The sequence below is a fragment of the Melospiza melodia genome, chromosome Z (assembly GCF_035770615.1).
Source record: "Melospiza melodia melodia isolate bMelMel2 chromosome Z, bMelMel2.pri, whole genome shotgun sequence".
NCBI lineage: Eukaryota > Metazoa > Chordata > Aves > Passeriformes > Passerellidae > Melospiza > Melospiza melodia.
Genome location: NC_086226.1, coordinates 49,413,067 through 49,429,413, shown reverse-complemented (window position 1 = coordinate 49,429,413; position 16,347 = coordinate 49,413,067). Strand labels below are relative to the sequence as shown.

The window sequence follows — 16,347 nt, the reverse complement described above, 5'->3', positions numbered from 1 at the left end:
GCTTCCCTGAACAGAGACTTCCTCATGTGTCTTTTTCAAGATCCTCTTTGTGCTGAATATTGCCTCTGTAATATTTGCCTCATGCTAGTATGGTGAGTGAAGGCAAATATGTCTGTTTGACAAAAAGAAAAGGCTTTACTTCAACATAGCCACCACTTTTACATATGGAAACAAGAGCTGGGAGTTTGAAACCACTCTGGTTCTCTAAAAGAATGCCTAGCAGATTATGAAAGTCTAGGTATTCAAATAAAATCTCTGCATATATATATTTGTGAAAGGAATAACACTGAGGTTCTTCACTTCCAAATAAAATTCTTGAGAAGTCTAACAAACAAGATTTAGATGAAGCAGCTTACTGCGGGTAGAACACTTTCACTCCTAAGTGTAACAACTCAGTACTTAAAGCTTTGCTTTATGTCTGTATCTGTAAATCTGCAGAACATGAGTACTTTGGTGTTTTGGAAAGCCAACTTTTCTTCCATGTTTTTCATAAAAATTGTATGTTGGTGTGTTGATTCAGGTCCATAGTTCAGCCCTTTTGGGGTTTTGTTGGGGCCCAAGGCCAGACCACGTGTTTTGAGCACACAGACTTACCTTACTCTAGTGCCTTCAATTGTTGCATTTACTTAGCTAGGTGAGCTGCTTTGTGTCTTGCTACACCCTCCTTTCAGTTGAATGTGGGAAAATGGGTGCTGGGACTGGGAGTTATTTTTCCTTCTAGAGCCTAGGGTAAAACTTGTTACAGGATTGGGTAGTGTGTGTGTGTATGTGCAGGAATTGAATTTATCTTAGGATCTACCTTAGCCTCCTCATACCACTACACATATGCATCAGTGCACTCTCATGTGTTTTAATTTTAAAGGGATTACTGCTGTTGCTATAGTAATGGCTGAAACACTGTTTGTGTCACGGACTAGCTCAGCTTGTGGAAAGAAATAATATTTTCATACTGGTTCCCATCAAGAAGAGGTGTTGCTTCACCTCAATTGGCAAAAGTGCTGGTTAAAAAAAACCTAATTGCCTAGAGTTATCGCACGGCAGTTGTAATCCAAAGGGAAATACACTGTCAGCAATTTTTTTTCTTGTCTGTTACATCTTGCTTTTCTTTTTTCTTCTTTTTTTTTTCTTTCTTTTTTTTTTTTTTTTTTACAAAATAGTATCTCTGACAAGTTGCTTCAAATATATATGTCTGTGGTTTGCTTTTTTATTTTTTAGTTTTTTTGCCAGCTTGTAACTCAATGCAGCAGTAAGAAATTTCATTCTCTTGATCTTGAAAGGTGTTCCTCAAATATGGTGATTCTGACTCTCAAAAATATTTCACAAGGTGTTTTTGTGGGTAGAGTCACATACAGTTTGTACTGCTCAGAGTACTCACTGTTCTAATAGGTAGTTTATGAAACAGTACTTCTCAAACTAGGTGGGAGTCAGTTTCTGCCCTGCTTACTTGCCCTAGCTCTATCAGGGAACCAGGTAATTGTTTAATGAGTGTTATTTACAGCTTTGCTGTTTGTTTGAGTCGAAGAGTAACCCTACTGGAAAGCAGCTGTAGGACTGCCAGGGCAATTTCCTAGGCTTCTTTTACAGAGAGATTATTCTCAAGGATTATTTTCTAGTCCTCAAGAAAACTGTATCAGTACCAAGTGCTTATACTGTGGTGGATTTTGTTTTTCTATATTATCTAATCATAAGAGGCAGAATAGGATTCTTCATCATTCTAAAATCTGTATAATTGCTTAAGCTCAAAACAACAGAAAAAGATATTTCTTTTTCCAAATTGTCCCATGAATTCTTATAATGAGGTAAATTCACAGTGAATAGCTATACTGTGAAAGGATACACTAGAAGAGTTATCAAATGTCCAAACAGTGTTAACACACAGAAGCATGCAAGTTATGGCTGTGAAAATGGGGAAAATGTAGGCAGGCTTTTTCTGTGTGGGAATTCTATCCGGATATACCTGACCGAGGAGAGCAGACTCTCAAGGTCTTGCCTTCTCTGTCAGATCACAGCAAAATCCTTTCAACACATCCACTGGAATGTTCCCTGAATACTCTTTGAAAGATTAGTAATCAACTCATAATCTTCTTAGTTGTTGCTGCAAGACACCTGTAGTCAAATGGATAGAAACCAGAGCTGGCTGAGAACTGCTGCAGGCTCCTCAGAGGATTTAAACCTATTATTCTTGTTCATATTGCTTCAGAAATGGTGGGTTTGGTTTTGTTTTTACAAATGGAAAACCATAAGAGGAATTTACAAGGAATTTCTTTAATGCTTACATTTCAAGTGAGAAGGGGAGGAATTATTAATCTCAATTAAAGCCAAATGGGGTGTGGTTTTGAGATATCCTTTTTGACTACTTGAGTATTACATTATTAAGTTACTTTAGTAAAAGCAAGCACTGTAGAAGCTTCTAAAAGACCAAGCAAAACTCAGTAATGGCTCTGCCATTCTCAGGGCTTGTATTCAGACTTCAGTAGCAATTTTCATGCCTTAGCTACCTCAATCAGGCATGATTTGATGCAGTCATCTCCTCCGCAATTATTTTAGTACACATCTTTGTTCTGACTGGAGAAAGGCCATTGATATATATCACCCTCAATCTGCCCAAGAGTGTAAGAGTGGGGAAGAGAGAATACAGTAATATAAATGAAACCTATCAAGAGCTAATTTTGACAAAATGATAAACTAGTCCTTGGTCTTGAGTTTGCTGAGTACATTAACTAAACCTCTGACTCATGGAGCTACGTCTTCCACACACAGCAACCACCTATGACTTAACACTCTGCACATTAATGAGATTTCCCCAACCTAACTTTAGAAGTGTTGGTGCTATAGTACATTAACAGTTTCTACAAAAACTTAAATGATCGTGTTCATGCTAAGTTTTTATTCTCTGTTGCTAGTGCATAACTGCTTAGATGTGTGGCTTCTGCTGAATGGCATAACTAATTCTCATCCAGATCTTATGTATTAGTTGTTATCCTACACATATAATGCATATCCCACAGTATTCTGTTAAATAATAATAGTGGTTAAAAACTGGGTTTCAAATGGAGATAGTATGCTGCTCTAAGCTAAAGGATACCTCAAAGGGATTGCCTCTGAAGTTGAAAAACAGAAAGAGAATCATGTCTTCAAAACAGAATGATAACTTGCAGAATAATCTTTGTGAACAGCATAAAAAAGGTTTCAGGTGGAGCTGACATGTGGGCAGACATGACTATGCTGTGACTCAAATACAAAGCATGTATGAGCCTGTCTTCTGCTTTTGCATGACTAGTATATTTCATATGCTTCAGTTCAATCATGGAAAATATTAATATCACTGGAATATCTTCCAACAAGTTGCCAGTAAAGAAACTCATTCAAGTGCAACATGAGAATGGGAGAACAGTGTGTCTGTGGTACCCTAACTGAATTTTGCAGGAAAGGTGAACATATTTATGCTAGGTTTTCCTCCCCTTTTTACTTAGCTGAGCTGAGTAAAAATAGCAGATACAGCAGAGCAGTCTATGTAAGATTAGTAGGGAGACTTCAGTTGTCAGTTTACATTGAAAGCCTGTACTTTTGCCTGTTCTTAGACTTCAGGACCTATCTAGACTATATTCCCAAATCTTACAAAAAGCTCTTAAACTGTATCTTCCTCCTGGTTAGCTGAATCTGTTCAATTCTCTTTCTCTGTTAATCTCTCTCTGGTTCTAATGGAAGCCAGACTAACAAAACTATATGTATTTCTTAACAAGGGCTGTGACAGAGAACCAGAGAACCAGTAGGACGTGGGCATCATGCTACTACCTGCCTTTTAGTTGGCATTGACCTCAGCTGGCAGAATACAGAAAAGCGGTAATTGGTATATTTTGAGCAAAGAGCATTATGATACTGTGAACTAAAGACAGGACAAGGTGAGGTGGGGGACTCTAAGAGTTCTCAGAGAACTGTCTGCTTTGTGAACTTTCTTTCCAAGCATGGTGATGAAGCCGCTCTTCCCCAGAGCCTGGCCACTGGGAGCTGAAGGACTCTAAGCGCAAGTTTCTCCCGGACATCCGAGAGTGAGTACCTGTAGGTCACTGACACATCGGAGCGGCAGGGGCCACCCGAGGCCCCTCCGCACACGAGCACAGCCCGCGCTGCCCTTCCCTGGAGCGGCGGGCCGGGCGGCGCGGCACTCCCCGGCGGAGGCGGCGGGGCCCGGCACAGACCGCCAGTCCGCCACCGCTGGGTCAGGTGTGCTGAACCGGCCCGGCTGCCGCTCAGGTAACCCAGGCACTGGAAAGGACATCGCGGGAACGACTGCGAGAAGCTTCGCGGCACCTCGGTCACTGAAGCCGGTCACGGTGGCGGGAAGCCGCAGCGTGGCTGGAGGTGGGGCTGCAAGACGGGGGAAGGACGGGGGCTTCGGCACGAGTTGGGGAAGACGCTCCGCTTGCTCCAACCCGTCCAGCCGCACTCTCCGACCGCTCCCGGGTCCGGCAGCCCCGGGACATCCCATGCCGCCCCAGCCGAGAGGCAGCGCGGGCCGTGTGGCGGGGGCGGACGCCGAGGGCCGGCGGGGCGCGACCGGCGGGGGCGGGTCTTGCCATGCAAAGGAGGGGGCGCGGCCGCCGGAGGCGCGGGGCGGCCGGGGCGGGAGGAGGCGGCGAGCGCGGCCCCGGACGGACGGGAGCAGCGGGGCCGGGCCAGAGCGGGCCGGATCGAGCGGGGGCGGCCGGGAAGGGCGTGGGGCGGTAGCGCCGCTGGGCTGTGAGCCGTGGACGGTGCGCGGCGGTCGCAGAGCTCTCTCGCGGCGGGCAGCGGAGAGGGAACATGGCGAGCGTAGGAAACGGCACGGAGGAGAGCGGTGGCGGCGGCGAGGAGGTAAACGGAGGGCGACTGCCGAGGGGCTCCGGGCGTGCGGACAGCGAGCGGCCGTCCCCGCCGGCGCGGCGGCGGCGACGGAGATGTGGGCAGGGGCTCCTCTGCACCGGCCGTCCGGTCGCCCACCTGCTCCGCGGTGGGGGCTGATGGGCGGGCGGCCGGACAGGATAGGGGCAGGCCTGACCGCCGGTCTAGGGGCGAGTCCGTCTCCTGGAGTTGGGGAGAGTTGTCCCGGCAGCGGGGCCGCAAGCGGCCCCTTGCCGCATCCCCCTCATTTGCTTTCTTTTCTTCTTCATTTCTCCTTTTCCCCCCCTTTTTTCTTTTTCTTGTTTGTTTTTTTTTTTTTTTTTGTTTTTTTTTTTTTTTTTTTTTTTTTTTAATTTTGTCTTTAACCCCAGCTCCTGCTCTCCTCCGTGCGAGCGTGCCGTGCGGCCGCTCCGGTGCGCGTCCCTCCCGGCGGGCGGGCGCGGGGCCGAGGGACAGGTGCGCGGCAGCGGCCACCCCCGGCGGGGCGCACCGTGAGGCCTCGCGAGGCCTCGCCGCGGGGGCGTCCCGGAGCGCCCCGTGGGCCTGGGGTCTTACACGAACACTGCCTTGGAAATGCAGCTCGTCATAGCTGTAGTGTGCGTAAGGTGCGTTTATAATTTCGCCGTTGTTTTATTAAAGGTCCTTCAAACAGCCCAGACGGAAATGCCTCCAGACGATCGCTTGAACTTGAAGATTGTCCTTGTTACACTGTCAGTCTAGAACACCGGTAGCAGGATTCCTTGACAACACCTCTCAGAAACTGGTGATTGGAAAGTGTTCTCCTAGATGAGCTTTGAGAATGGAACTGCCAAACTGAGGCAGTTTTAACTGGAGCTTGCTTTTAAACACAGATACACAGATACGTGCAGTCCTGGCAGGCACGTGTGGGAATACAGACTTGATTTTTGACTGCACAGTCTACAATGAGCAATTTTAGTGTTGCATGCTTTCAGCAGCATCTTCAGGAAGGTTGGCAAGGCAAACCTGCCTAAATTTTGCTGAAGATACTTCATGAATGAGTACTCAATAATACATGCTTTTTCAGTGCGCAGTGTTTGAGGTGTGGCACTATTGAGATGTGGCAAGTGACTAAAGTCTGCGTAGGACTTGCTATGCCGTGCAGTTCAGTGGAACTAGCTTGTTCTTGGTTAGGGAATGGGAATGTATGTTAGCCTGTATTTCAGAGCATGCTGTGAAAGTTTCTGTTTCCTAAGGTTATATGTGGCAGCAGTGAAGAGGATGTGAAATGCTTGAATTTCATTGTATACCAGAGTGAATCACTGCAAAATGATAAAGTCATCTCTGTGAAGCCGAGATTTTTATCCAGTTGGGAGAAAAAAAAGTTATTGACTAGCTCTTGCAGCTCTCTCAGTGAACAAATAGTTGGTATCACAGCTGTTGAAACAGGTATTCAGCAACTTTGTTGTAGCCCAGCTGTTCTGTATGAACAGTGGGAAAGAATGTACTTCATTGAGTTTGATGTTAAATGCTAATGCTTTTTCAGAGGAAAAGAAACTTCCATGCAAAAGACAAATAAAATGAAAAGGTAGGCATAAAAGACCATGAAAGAGGCGTTATTTGAGCAATACCTTGCAAAAAGTGTAAAGTTTTCTCAGTGTAAGCCTAAAAGACCTCATGCTCTTTGCATGTGCCTGATTTGCTTAGTGCTTGATCCTTTGGAGTCTGAAACAGACCTGTAGTGGTAATGCAGAAAATACTTTGATTTTTCCTGGTCAGATTCCAGAGTTCAGGAGGAGAGGGTACGTGGTTATCTTGGGGATGGTCACTGCTTTTGTAAAAAAAGATGTCTAGACCACTGTGGACTGTCTTTGCCTAGTCAGTATAGTTAGTATGTCAGTATATGTTCAGTATAGTCTCTTTACTAATAAGCTTGTTGTGATTTTATGCACATGGTAATTGTTTTTGAGTGTCTTACCTTTTTTTTTTTGTTTTGGTGTTTGCAGAGGCTGTGATGCATAGATACAGAGGTAGCAGCAAACCTCTATAAGCCTTTTTTTAATGAGCTACATGCATCTAAATAGTATTGTTTACATAGAGCACAGCACATGGGAGCTCTGCTTCCTGATTTAAGTGTGCGTGCTTACTACTATATAACGTAGCTTTTAGCATAGAATTTTGCTTTGCAGGGACTTGTGAATGCTTCTTCGCCCCTGAAGCTTTGAAGAGGAATATGTTAAACTAAAACTGGAAGTTGTTTCCTACATAACAGGACATAGAACAGCAAGAACCTTTCTTCTAAAGTCCAAGCATAAGGTACCAGGTAGCTGCCTCTTGTTGTAGTCTGTCCCTGAATAAAATTTGTGCTTTTCCTGATGCTTCTTGCAGCTCAAGGAAGTGCCAGATACCGTGGGGTTTTTGTTTGTTTGGAATTTTTTATTTTTCTTTTTGTTTGGGGTTTTTTGGGTTTTTGTTTTCCTGATTTATGTCTCATTGGCTGCAGCTGTGGCTTTTTGGTGGGAACAGGGAGAAAATGGCATGAAGTGTAAATAAATCTTTGGATTTTTTAAAACTAACGTAAGTGTATTAGTCCATTGGTGGTTTTTTGTTTAAAGGAAAAGAAACCTGCCAAGAGGAACCAGAGACCTAAGACTAAGAGGCTGTATCAATGAGATAGTGCTGTGGGTATGCCATCTAGGGGAAAAAAATAGCTCTTAAACTCAGTATTTTCATGAGTGCAGTGTTGCTTCTGTGGTGTTGAAGTGTGTTTGTGGTCATTCTCCACTAGGAAGCAGTTTCCTAAATACTGTGTGATCAAAGTGTTCGCCTGTGGTGTGGCCTGTTGTGAACTCAAACCTGATATACCATCAACACTTAAACTGCTATATGACACTGAATTCACCCCTTAAGAGAATTCACAATGGTATTCATTTGGAATGAGTTATATATACAGATATACTTACTGTTAAGGGCAAAGTAGCATTCCCAGCCACTGGAGAGTCTTCAAGCAAAACTTTAATTCTTCTCCCCATCCACCCTTTTCCCATCCCCCCTCACTGTCTAAAGATTACTTAAAATAGCGGGCCAGATCTGCTTCCCTTTAAGTTTACTCTTTGCTGCCCTGGTTTTTCAAAGTCTTAAAGCCAGCTTAATTGGTTACTTGGGGATTCCCTATCAATTTAAAAAAATTAACCCACAAACCCAGTCCAGGTCCTTGTGAATCTGAGGGGTGTGGCTGGACAAAAAGGTTTATGACTGTGAAGCATCTAGATGATAAAAGAGTTCCTTGCTTGGCCAAAGGGAGCTGGACTAAGGATTATTTACAGATCTGAAGGTGATTTGGTGCCCTTGCTGTGGTAAACTCTAAGGTTTTGTCCTGACTTTAGCTGGGGTAGAGTTAATTGGTGTAATGCTGTGTTTTGGATTCAGTATGAGCATCCTTTGAATAACAGTGATTTCTAGTTGTTGTTAAGTAGTGCTTACCCTAAACCAAAAATTTTCATGAGCTGCCAGCAGCTGGGTGCACAAGAAGGTGTGAGGGACCATGTCCAGGACAGGTGGCCTCATACCCTTGAACACCATACCCAATATATAAACTGGGGGGAGTTTGCTGGAAGGGGCCAGTCACTGCCTGGGGACAGTCTGGATATCAATCAGCAAGCAGTGAGAAATTGTATTGTGGATCATTTCTTCCTCTTGGGCTTTATTCTCTTCTCCTTCCCCTTTTCTATACTGTTGTTATTATTATTAATTTTACTTTATTTCAGTTATTCAACTGTCTTTATCTCAACCCATGGATTTTACTTTTTCCACCCAATCTTATTCTCATCTCACTGGCCAGAGAGCAAATGAGTGGCTGTGTGATACTTGGTTGTTGACCGGTGTTAAACCAGGACAGTCGTTTTCTTGTGCCAAATAGGAGTTCAGGTAATAACAAATCTGACTAGAACATGTTAGAGAAAATTTTTAAAAGCATTCGTTGTATTAGGGGTATGGGAGGAATACAGAGATGCTGCTCCCTGTTGAAAGGAGAAAATTTGTGCGTTCAAAGTTCAGAGGGAGTTGAAGATGGCCAGGACTGTCAGAACAATAAAAAAAGGTTTTGTCCTTTGATACGTCAGTAGCAAAAGGCAGTGCAGAAATAACGTTGGCCCATTACAGGATGATCACTTCACAAACAGGGACATACACAAGGCAGAGATGTTTAATGCTTTCTTTGCCTCTCTTGTCAACACTGAAAATGGGCTAAGCGTGTCCCAGCACCCTGAGCTGGAGGACTATGGCTATGAGAATGAAAAAGTAGCTGGATCCCCAGAAGTCTGTGGGGCTTGATGGGATTCAGCCAAGAATACTCAAAAGAGCTGGATAATGTCATTCATCACAAGATCTCTTTAAATGAATTTTGAATGGTCTTGGGAATCTGGAGAGGTCCCAGTCAATTGCAATCTGGCTAACATTTTCTGAAGAGATGGGACTGCAAATGTGGTCCTGGAAACTACAGGCCTGTCAGCCTCATTTCAGTGACCAGTAAAAGTGTGGAGAAGATTATTCTGGGAATAATCTTCTCTGCAAGCATTCAAATACAATGCAGGTGTCAGTCAGAGCCAGTATGGCTTCATGAACGGAAAGTCCTACTCAGTACCATCAGAGGAAGAGAAGGTCTTTAAATATGTCAAGAAGGTGACAGACTCTAGCTCCATTGATGGGCGCTGCAGGTGGAGCAACTCTTACAGGTATCAGTCATTCATATAAACAAGAAGAAATGGGCACACAAGTCAGCTCATGGTAAAGTAGGATGAAGTAGGGCTATCGCAAGAGCAGGAGGAGGAGACAGAAAAGAGACAACAATTCAATACCTTATCCCTGAGTGAACTGTGGAATATATGAAGAGACTTCACCCATCCTGGAATTTTAGAGTAAGGAAGTAGCTGGGATTTCTTTGCACAGAAGGGGGCATTACCAAGGCAATTAGGAAAAGAATACAAGTTGTCAGCTTCTGGAGGATACTCCTGTCAAGTGTGAAGGAGAGAGGTATCCCTTTAAGGGAGATGTTATGTGCCACCCAGGCTAGTGGATCACCATGTCCAGCACCTGAGGGAATCAGCCATGTTAGAGATGATTTATTGTGACCAACACAATGTGCAGCTACCCACAGATCCAGGTGAAATCCAGTGTGCATGACCGTTAGGGGTGGCAATATGAGTGGAGCACACCATGCACCATTGTTGTGTGCCCGTTTATTGGTGATAGTGAGACAAAGCTCGGTAGCTGCAGAGACAAAGAGGCAGTGGTGGTGGGCAAAGTGCTTGTCAGCTCTGGCAATACTGAGTCCTTATGGACCAGAAAAAATGGTTGAGAAATGGGAAAAACTGTTCCAGAAGTTCCGGCAATAGAAAAAATGACAGATCCTACTCCCCATCTGTACGGCCCAGTATCTCTGCTATTAAGAGTAAGTGTTCTTTGCTCAAGTGAGGGGATGTAGAGGTTGGACAATGTGGGTTGCTCTGTGTTTTAGTCTGAGGGATCACAGAGCAGACATGAGAAAGTGGGATGGAAAACCTACCTTGAAGTCTAGAGGCACTGGTACTTGAGTTGTAGGAAGATACAATCCCAAATGGCTTTTTTACCAGGAAAATTGTTCTTCCAGTCTCCAGTTTACCAGAGTGGAAGATCTTATCTTACTCCTAATTTTTTGCAAAGAAATTCTAATCTTATTTTCTTTATATGAAGTAAGTGGACAGTCCAGTGACCAGGAGTGGAGGGGCCCTGGTCCAGCCAGGTGTAGGAGAGGGGCAATCATGATTATTAGACTCTGTGGATCCGACAACCTAGCATGTCAGACCCATGGGTGTATAAGGCTCTAGCAGTCACCAGTGCAGAGTCAAACTATTAAGAACCCATTTGTACTTCTGGTGTGACAAGGGCATCCCAGTAGCTGACTGTTGGAGGCTGAAGTGAGCTTGATTGGGAATGAGTGGCAAAAGCACCTTACTGTGATGACCCCTGAGGCCCTGTGCATCCTTAACAGAGGCTACCTCAGGAAAGTACATTTCAAGGACCTAAAGGGTACCAGTGGTGCTTTGGTGTCTCTGCCTAGCACCAGCAGAGACCATGATTCTCACCCAGAAGCTGATCACCAAAATCCAGAGCCAAGGAGTGATCAGCAGGACCACTCACCCAGTCAAGTCCAAGGGAGAGTGGAACTAAGGGACAGTAGAACTCTTGTGGCCTGACTGAAGTAATGCTAGCTCTGAGTGCTGCTTTGCTGGACTTGCTGGGACTTGAATAACAGCTGGACTCAACGGCCACCAAGTGGTGCCACAACTGATAGTATTAGCAGATTTTTCTCAATGCCTTTGGCAGCAGTGTGTGGGCCAGAGTTCACTTTCGCTTGGCGAGGTGTCAAGCACACCTGCAACTGACTGCCTTAGAGTTGAAACACAGCCCTGCCAGGGGGATGGGGTGGGGAATGTGAGGTGTGATGGGGTGAAAGAACATCTATGTGGTATTTAGTTGCTGGCTTAGCTGTAGGTACAAGCCCTGACTTGTATTAAGGACAGCTTGGCCAATTCAGCTAATCTGTGCTTCATCTCTAAACTAAGCTATTAAGGAAAATTTAGGTAATGAAGGTCTTATGATGCATGTTGTACTCTCTTGAACTGCCCAAGCAGGGATAAACACTGTATAGGCTGGCTTTACCAGCCTGGACAGTTTATCTTCAGAGCTAATTTCAAATGAAACCAGCATCGTCTTTAATTCAAAAGCCGGTTAGTACTTGGTTTAAGTACTCAAGAGTTTCATCCACTGCTGCAGCAGCTGCTGCACTTATGATTAAAGAACTTCCTAGTGGTATGCTTCTTTACATCAGTAGCTTTATATATAATGAACTTTAGAATAAATTATAGAATGTGCAGCACTGGCTATTTTCTCACTCATGTTTATACTGAGGATTCTTCAGCAGTCTCAATAGTAAGAGATGGTGGTAGCTGCCCTTCCACAGAGACTTTGAGAAACTGGAAACAAGCTGTTGTGGTGCCCTTTTCACCTTAAAAACTAGAATGTGGTGGAAATATGGAACTGGGAGGCACTGGTGGGGGTGCTTTCTCTCTTGACGGATAATTTTTTTTTTAAACATCCTCATCTGACTTGTATGATTTTGTTTCCTTGAGTACACTTTAGTCAGCTGAAGAATGTAAAATTTGTACTCTTCTTGCCTGCTTTTTCCAAAGTGTTGTGCTTTGGCACATGGCTCATCCATTTTTCCTGGTTCTGTGTGGGCTTTCCTACTGTCAGAGCACATTGGCATCTAAGATAAGGACCATTCTATTTCAGCAGCGCAAATGGAAAGCTAAACAGGACTAGTAATTTCTTTTTTATTTAACAAAATTAGGTTCTTGTCTGTCCTTCCGAGATCCTGAAGTTCTTAAGTTCAAGTAAAACTTTGCTTTACTTAATAGATGTACCTGTTGAGAGGTACTGTTTCCTTGTGACTACTGTTCAAAATAAGCACGTGTACTTCAATTTTATACTACATATGTTGTTCTGAGATGGCTTACTTTTATTTTTTGCATTTTTCCATTTCTTACTTGCTTCCTAGAGTCATGCATTTGCATTCCTTGGTTGACTGTGACCAAATCTGAAAGTTAATTAGGCAAAAAAACCTGAGTCTTTACTGATTTACTAGAAGGAAAAAGGAGTATGCGGTATTCCGATTAAATTTTCTTTGTTAATATTCACTGTTGTTAACCTGTGAGTTGTTTCTCCTCAGAGCAAGAGATAAAGGGTACAGAAGATATGGGAAAAGGTAGAGTCACTGTAAAAAGCACCCTGTGCCTTTTAGGGAGACAGCTGATGTAAATGGTGAAAGCTATGCACCTATGAAGTGAATTTTAAAAAGGAAGTACATTTTGCTTTTACTTCTTTTCTAAGTTTGGTTTGGTTTTGGGGTTTTTTTTGTTTGTTTGGGTTGTTGGTTTTTTGTTAGTTTTTCTTTGTTGGTTGGTTGTTTTTTTTGTTTGTTTGTTTGCTTTTGTTTTTAGTGGTTTTTTTTTTCCTTAGAGGAAGGGTATGAGGTGGTGATACTTAAATGCTTACTTGTATATGAATGGAAAAAAGTATAACCAAAAGGAAGAGTTAGCTTTTTTCTAAGGTTTTGGGTATTCTTTGTATATTGAACTGGTGCTATTCTGGTGTGGGAAGTAGAACCCAGTATCTTTTAATGTAGCCTTTCTTGGAGTAGTGAAAATTACTGTCACTACAACTGTAAATTGTACAGTTGCCTTGGTAATTGGGCTAAAAATTTGCCAGTCACTGTAGAATCACAGAATGTTAAGGGATTGAATGGACATGAAAGATCATCTAGACCCAAGCCTCCCAGCCAGAGCAGGGACAGCTCCCATTAGACTAGGTTGCTCAAGGTGCTGTCCATCCTAGCCTTGAACACCGCCAGGGTTGAGCCATCCACAACTCAAAATTAAGACAGCTCTGAACTGTTTCTTCCACAACCTACATGGAAAGACCATTCTGTTTCATGTATAAGCTTAAAGGGGGATGTTTTTCTTCTTGTAGTTCCAGTCAATCTATGTGAGAGCTATGACTTTGTGGAAACGCGTTTGATTCTGCAAATGTTTTTTCTTTTTTTGCTGACATATTCGTGCCAGTATGCTTGGAGAAACCTCTAGACTTGATGAGCTTGATGAAACTGCCAAGTTGATGCCTTGGCTTGGATAAAGGTTCTTGCTGGGTACCTCTCTTGGCAAAGTGGTTGTGTGTTGAAAGAGAAAAGGAACCTAGTTGCTTCTTGGCAGACCATACATTATTTAGCAGCATGGACCAGGATGACTCAATATAGGAGTAGGCGATAGACATGCCTGATCTTGTGCCTCCTGACTTAAGTAAATCTCCCAAAGCTTGCCTGACCATAAGGACATATTTGAAACTTTCCTTACTATTGCAACTAGCACGGTTTTCTTTTCCTGAAGTTCTGAAGTAGTCTGAGAGTTGGACACACATTGCTATTAGTATGTGTTCTGATTAGAGCCTGGACATGGCCAAGACTTGTGTGCCACAGTTAGTCAAGTGTTCGCTTGAATAGTCAAAAATGGGAGAGTTTGTGAGAGCTGAAAATTCCTTCTGCTTTTTCAAGCCCTCTCGGGTTCAAAAAAAGGTTTCTGCTCAGTCAACAGTAAATATCACAGACGTGTGGACTTACGCCCATACACCAAGTGCTAATGGTAAAGTTTTCTTATCAAGCGAGTAAAGACTTGCTTGTCATCTTATTCTGGAGTAAGGAGGTAATGCTGTTACCACATACTAAGGCAAGATAATCTACTATCTTAGTAGCAATGCTATTGTTTGTTGTGATGCAGCGAATGAATCGTGCTTTTATTCCAGTTCTCTAAAGCATTCGGTTTGCCGCAGAGTGGTATATAAACTTCTGCAAGCCAGTGTTTGGCTGTGCTGCACTCCTCAGATTTCTTGTCATCCCCAGAAGTCAACCTCACACGCACTCTTGCTCTCCAGAAATCCTCTTATTGGAGGGTGAATGAGGACAGTCTGTCATCCAAACAGAGAGGAGGTTAGTGGGAAACCTGTTTCTGAAAATAATTGTGTGTCTGTCAACTCTTGGCAGTGCTGGTTCTTCTAAAAAGTGTAGTGTTGGGTAGGTGAGTAGGAATACTTGTCTGTAACTAGTAGTAGGCCAGAGGAAAGAAAAAATATTTCTATTAGTTTTACTTGAGGGAAGTGGGATTATAGTGATGATAGAATATATCACACTGGCTTTTATTTTCACCAAGAAATAATGGACTAAGATGAAGATGTTTTGTCTGGATTCTCTCCCTTAAGGCTGTTGTTACTAAATCCATTGGGGCAGTTGGTTAAACTTAATGGCTTTGTGACTCTGTAATTTTGTTTTTTACTTTTTGGTTTTGGTGGTTTTTTGTTTGTTTGCATTTTTGGTGGTGTCTTGTTGTTTTGGGGTTTTTTTTGTTATTTTTTGGTTTGGTTTGTTTTTTGTTGTTGTTGTTTTTTTTTTTTTTTTTTTTTTTTTTGTGTTTTTTTCCCCTTTTCTGCAAACTTACTATTTCCAGGGCTGGAGAATATTTAATATTTTTCTTTTTTTTTTCTCTTTAGCATATATAGTAATTTATGGTTAAACAGCTACTCTGAGGACCTGTGGCAAAACTGGAGATAGGCCACTGGAAATATGGTGGAGCGGTAGAATTGCCAGTTGTGGATTTGGTAAATCCATCTCTTTTTAGGTTTATATTATGGTATAAGCCCAGCTGACAGCTCACACAGCTATTTGCTCACTACCCCACCAGTGGGATTGAGGAAAGAATCAGAAGGGTAAGAGGTAGAGAACTCATGGGTCGAGATAAAGACAGTTTAATAGGGAAAGCAAAAGCAGTGCACAAAAGCAAAGCAAAACAAGGAGTTAATTCACTCCTTCCCTGGGCAGGCAGGTGTTCAGCCATCAAAGGAGAGCAGAGCTCCATCACAGGTGACAATGACTTGGGAAGAAAAACATCACCACTCCATGGAGTGGTGATGTTTCTTCTACTTCTTCTACTTTCTTCTTCTTCCTTCCCTTTACATACTGAGCATGATGTCACATGATCTAGAATATCCCTTTGGTCAGTTTGGGTCACCTGCCCCTGCTGTGTCCCCTCCCAACCTCCCATGCACACCCAACTTCCTCTGCAAACTGGAATACAGAAAGCAGAAAACAAAGCAGAAAACAAAAACTTGTCTGTGGGTAAGTCCCTCTGAGCAATAACAGAAACATCTCTATAGTATCAACTCTTGTGTTTAGCACAAATCTGAAACACAGCCATATACTAGCTGCTGTGAACAAAATTACCCCAGCCAAAACCAGCAGAGTGAGGCATCTTACACAGATATTCAAGGTTCTTCTCGCTCAGCTGGCTGGAAGGAGCTGAGTCAACCTGCAAAAACTGAAGTAGTCCTCATTTTTGACTAAACCCTCCCACCTTAATTTGGGGAATCAGTAATTTGTAACAAAAACAATTTAAAATAATGACTTTGAGAAAAGTAATATATAATATGGGATTGACTTTTGACTTTTTTCATAAACTGTAGCATAACTGAATACTTAATGAAGTACAGCTTTTTTGGCTCTTCCCAGTAAGAAAAGTATTTTGAAAAGTAATTCTGTTAGCTGCATTAAGGAAGAACAATAGTGTTTGAGCCATTTTAATCTAAATATTATATTATTTTTAATAGATGATGAAGATGTTAATTATTATGTTCCTTTTCAAGAGAAATGGGAAAAGCTTAGGAACTCAACTTTGGAGACAAAGCAATCTGCCTAAATTTAAGTGTGTGGTTTGGACCAGAGAAAGAATTTAAAGGTAAGACTTGGTGTAAGCATATTGCTAAAAGATATTTAAATCTGTGCCATGTTCAGATGGAGAATATTAGCAGGAAAAACATACGCGGCTCTGAGAAATACAGGTTAATATACTTACCTGTGTAGTCTACTTC

The 16,347-nt window shown here is 42.9% G+C and overlaps 1 protein-coding gene across 1 annotated transcript in view; it reads left to right on the top strand.

Moving 5' to 3' along the window:
• The first annotated feature begins 4,715 nt into the window (after positions 1–4,715).
• TTC39B (tetratricopeptide repeat domain 39B) overlaps positions 4,716–16,347 on the top strand; it is a 74,658-nt gene continuing 63,026 nt past the window's right edge. Inside the window, exon 1 of the mRNA XM_063181301.1 lies at positions 4,716–4,854. Within this exon, the coding sequence (XP_063037371.1) occupies positions 4,804–4,854 (51 nt within the window). The 5' untranslated portion in view covers positions 4,716–4,803. The remainder of the gene's footprint in view (positions 4,855–16,347) is intronic.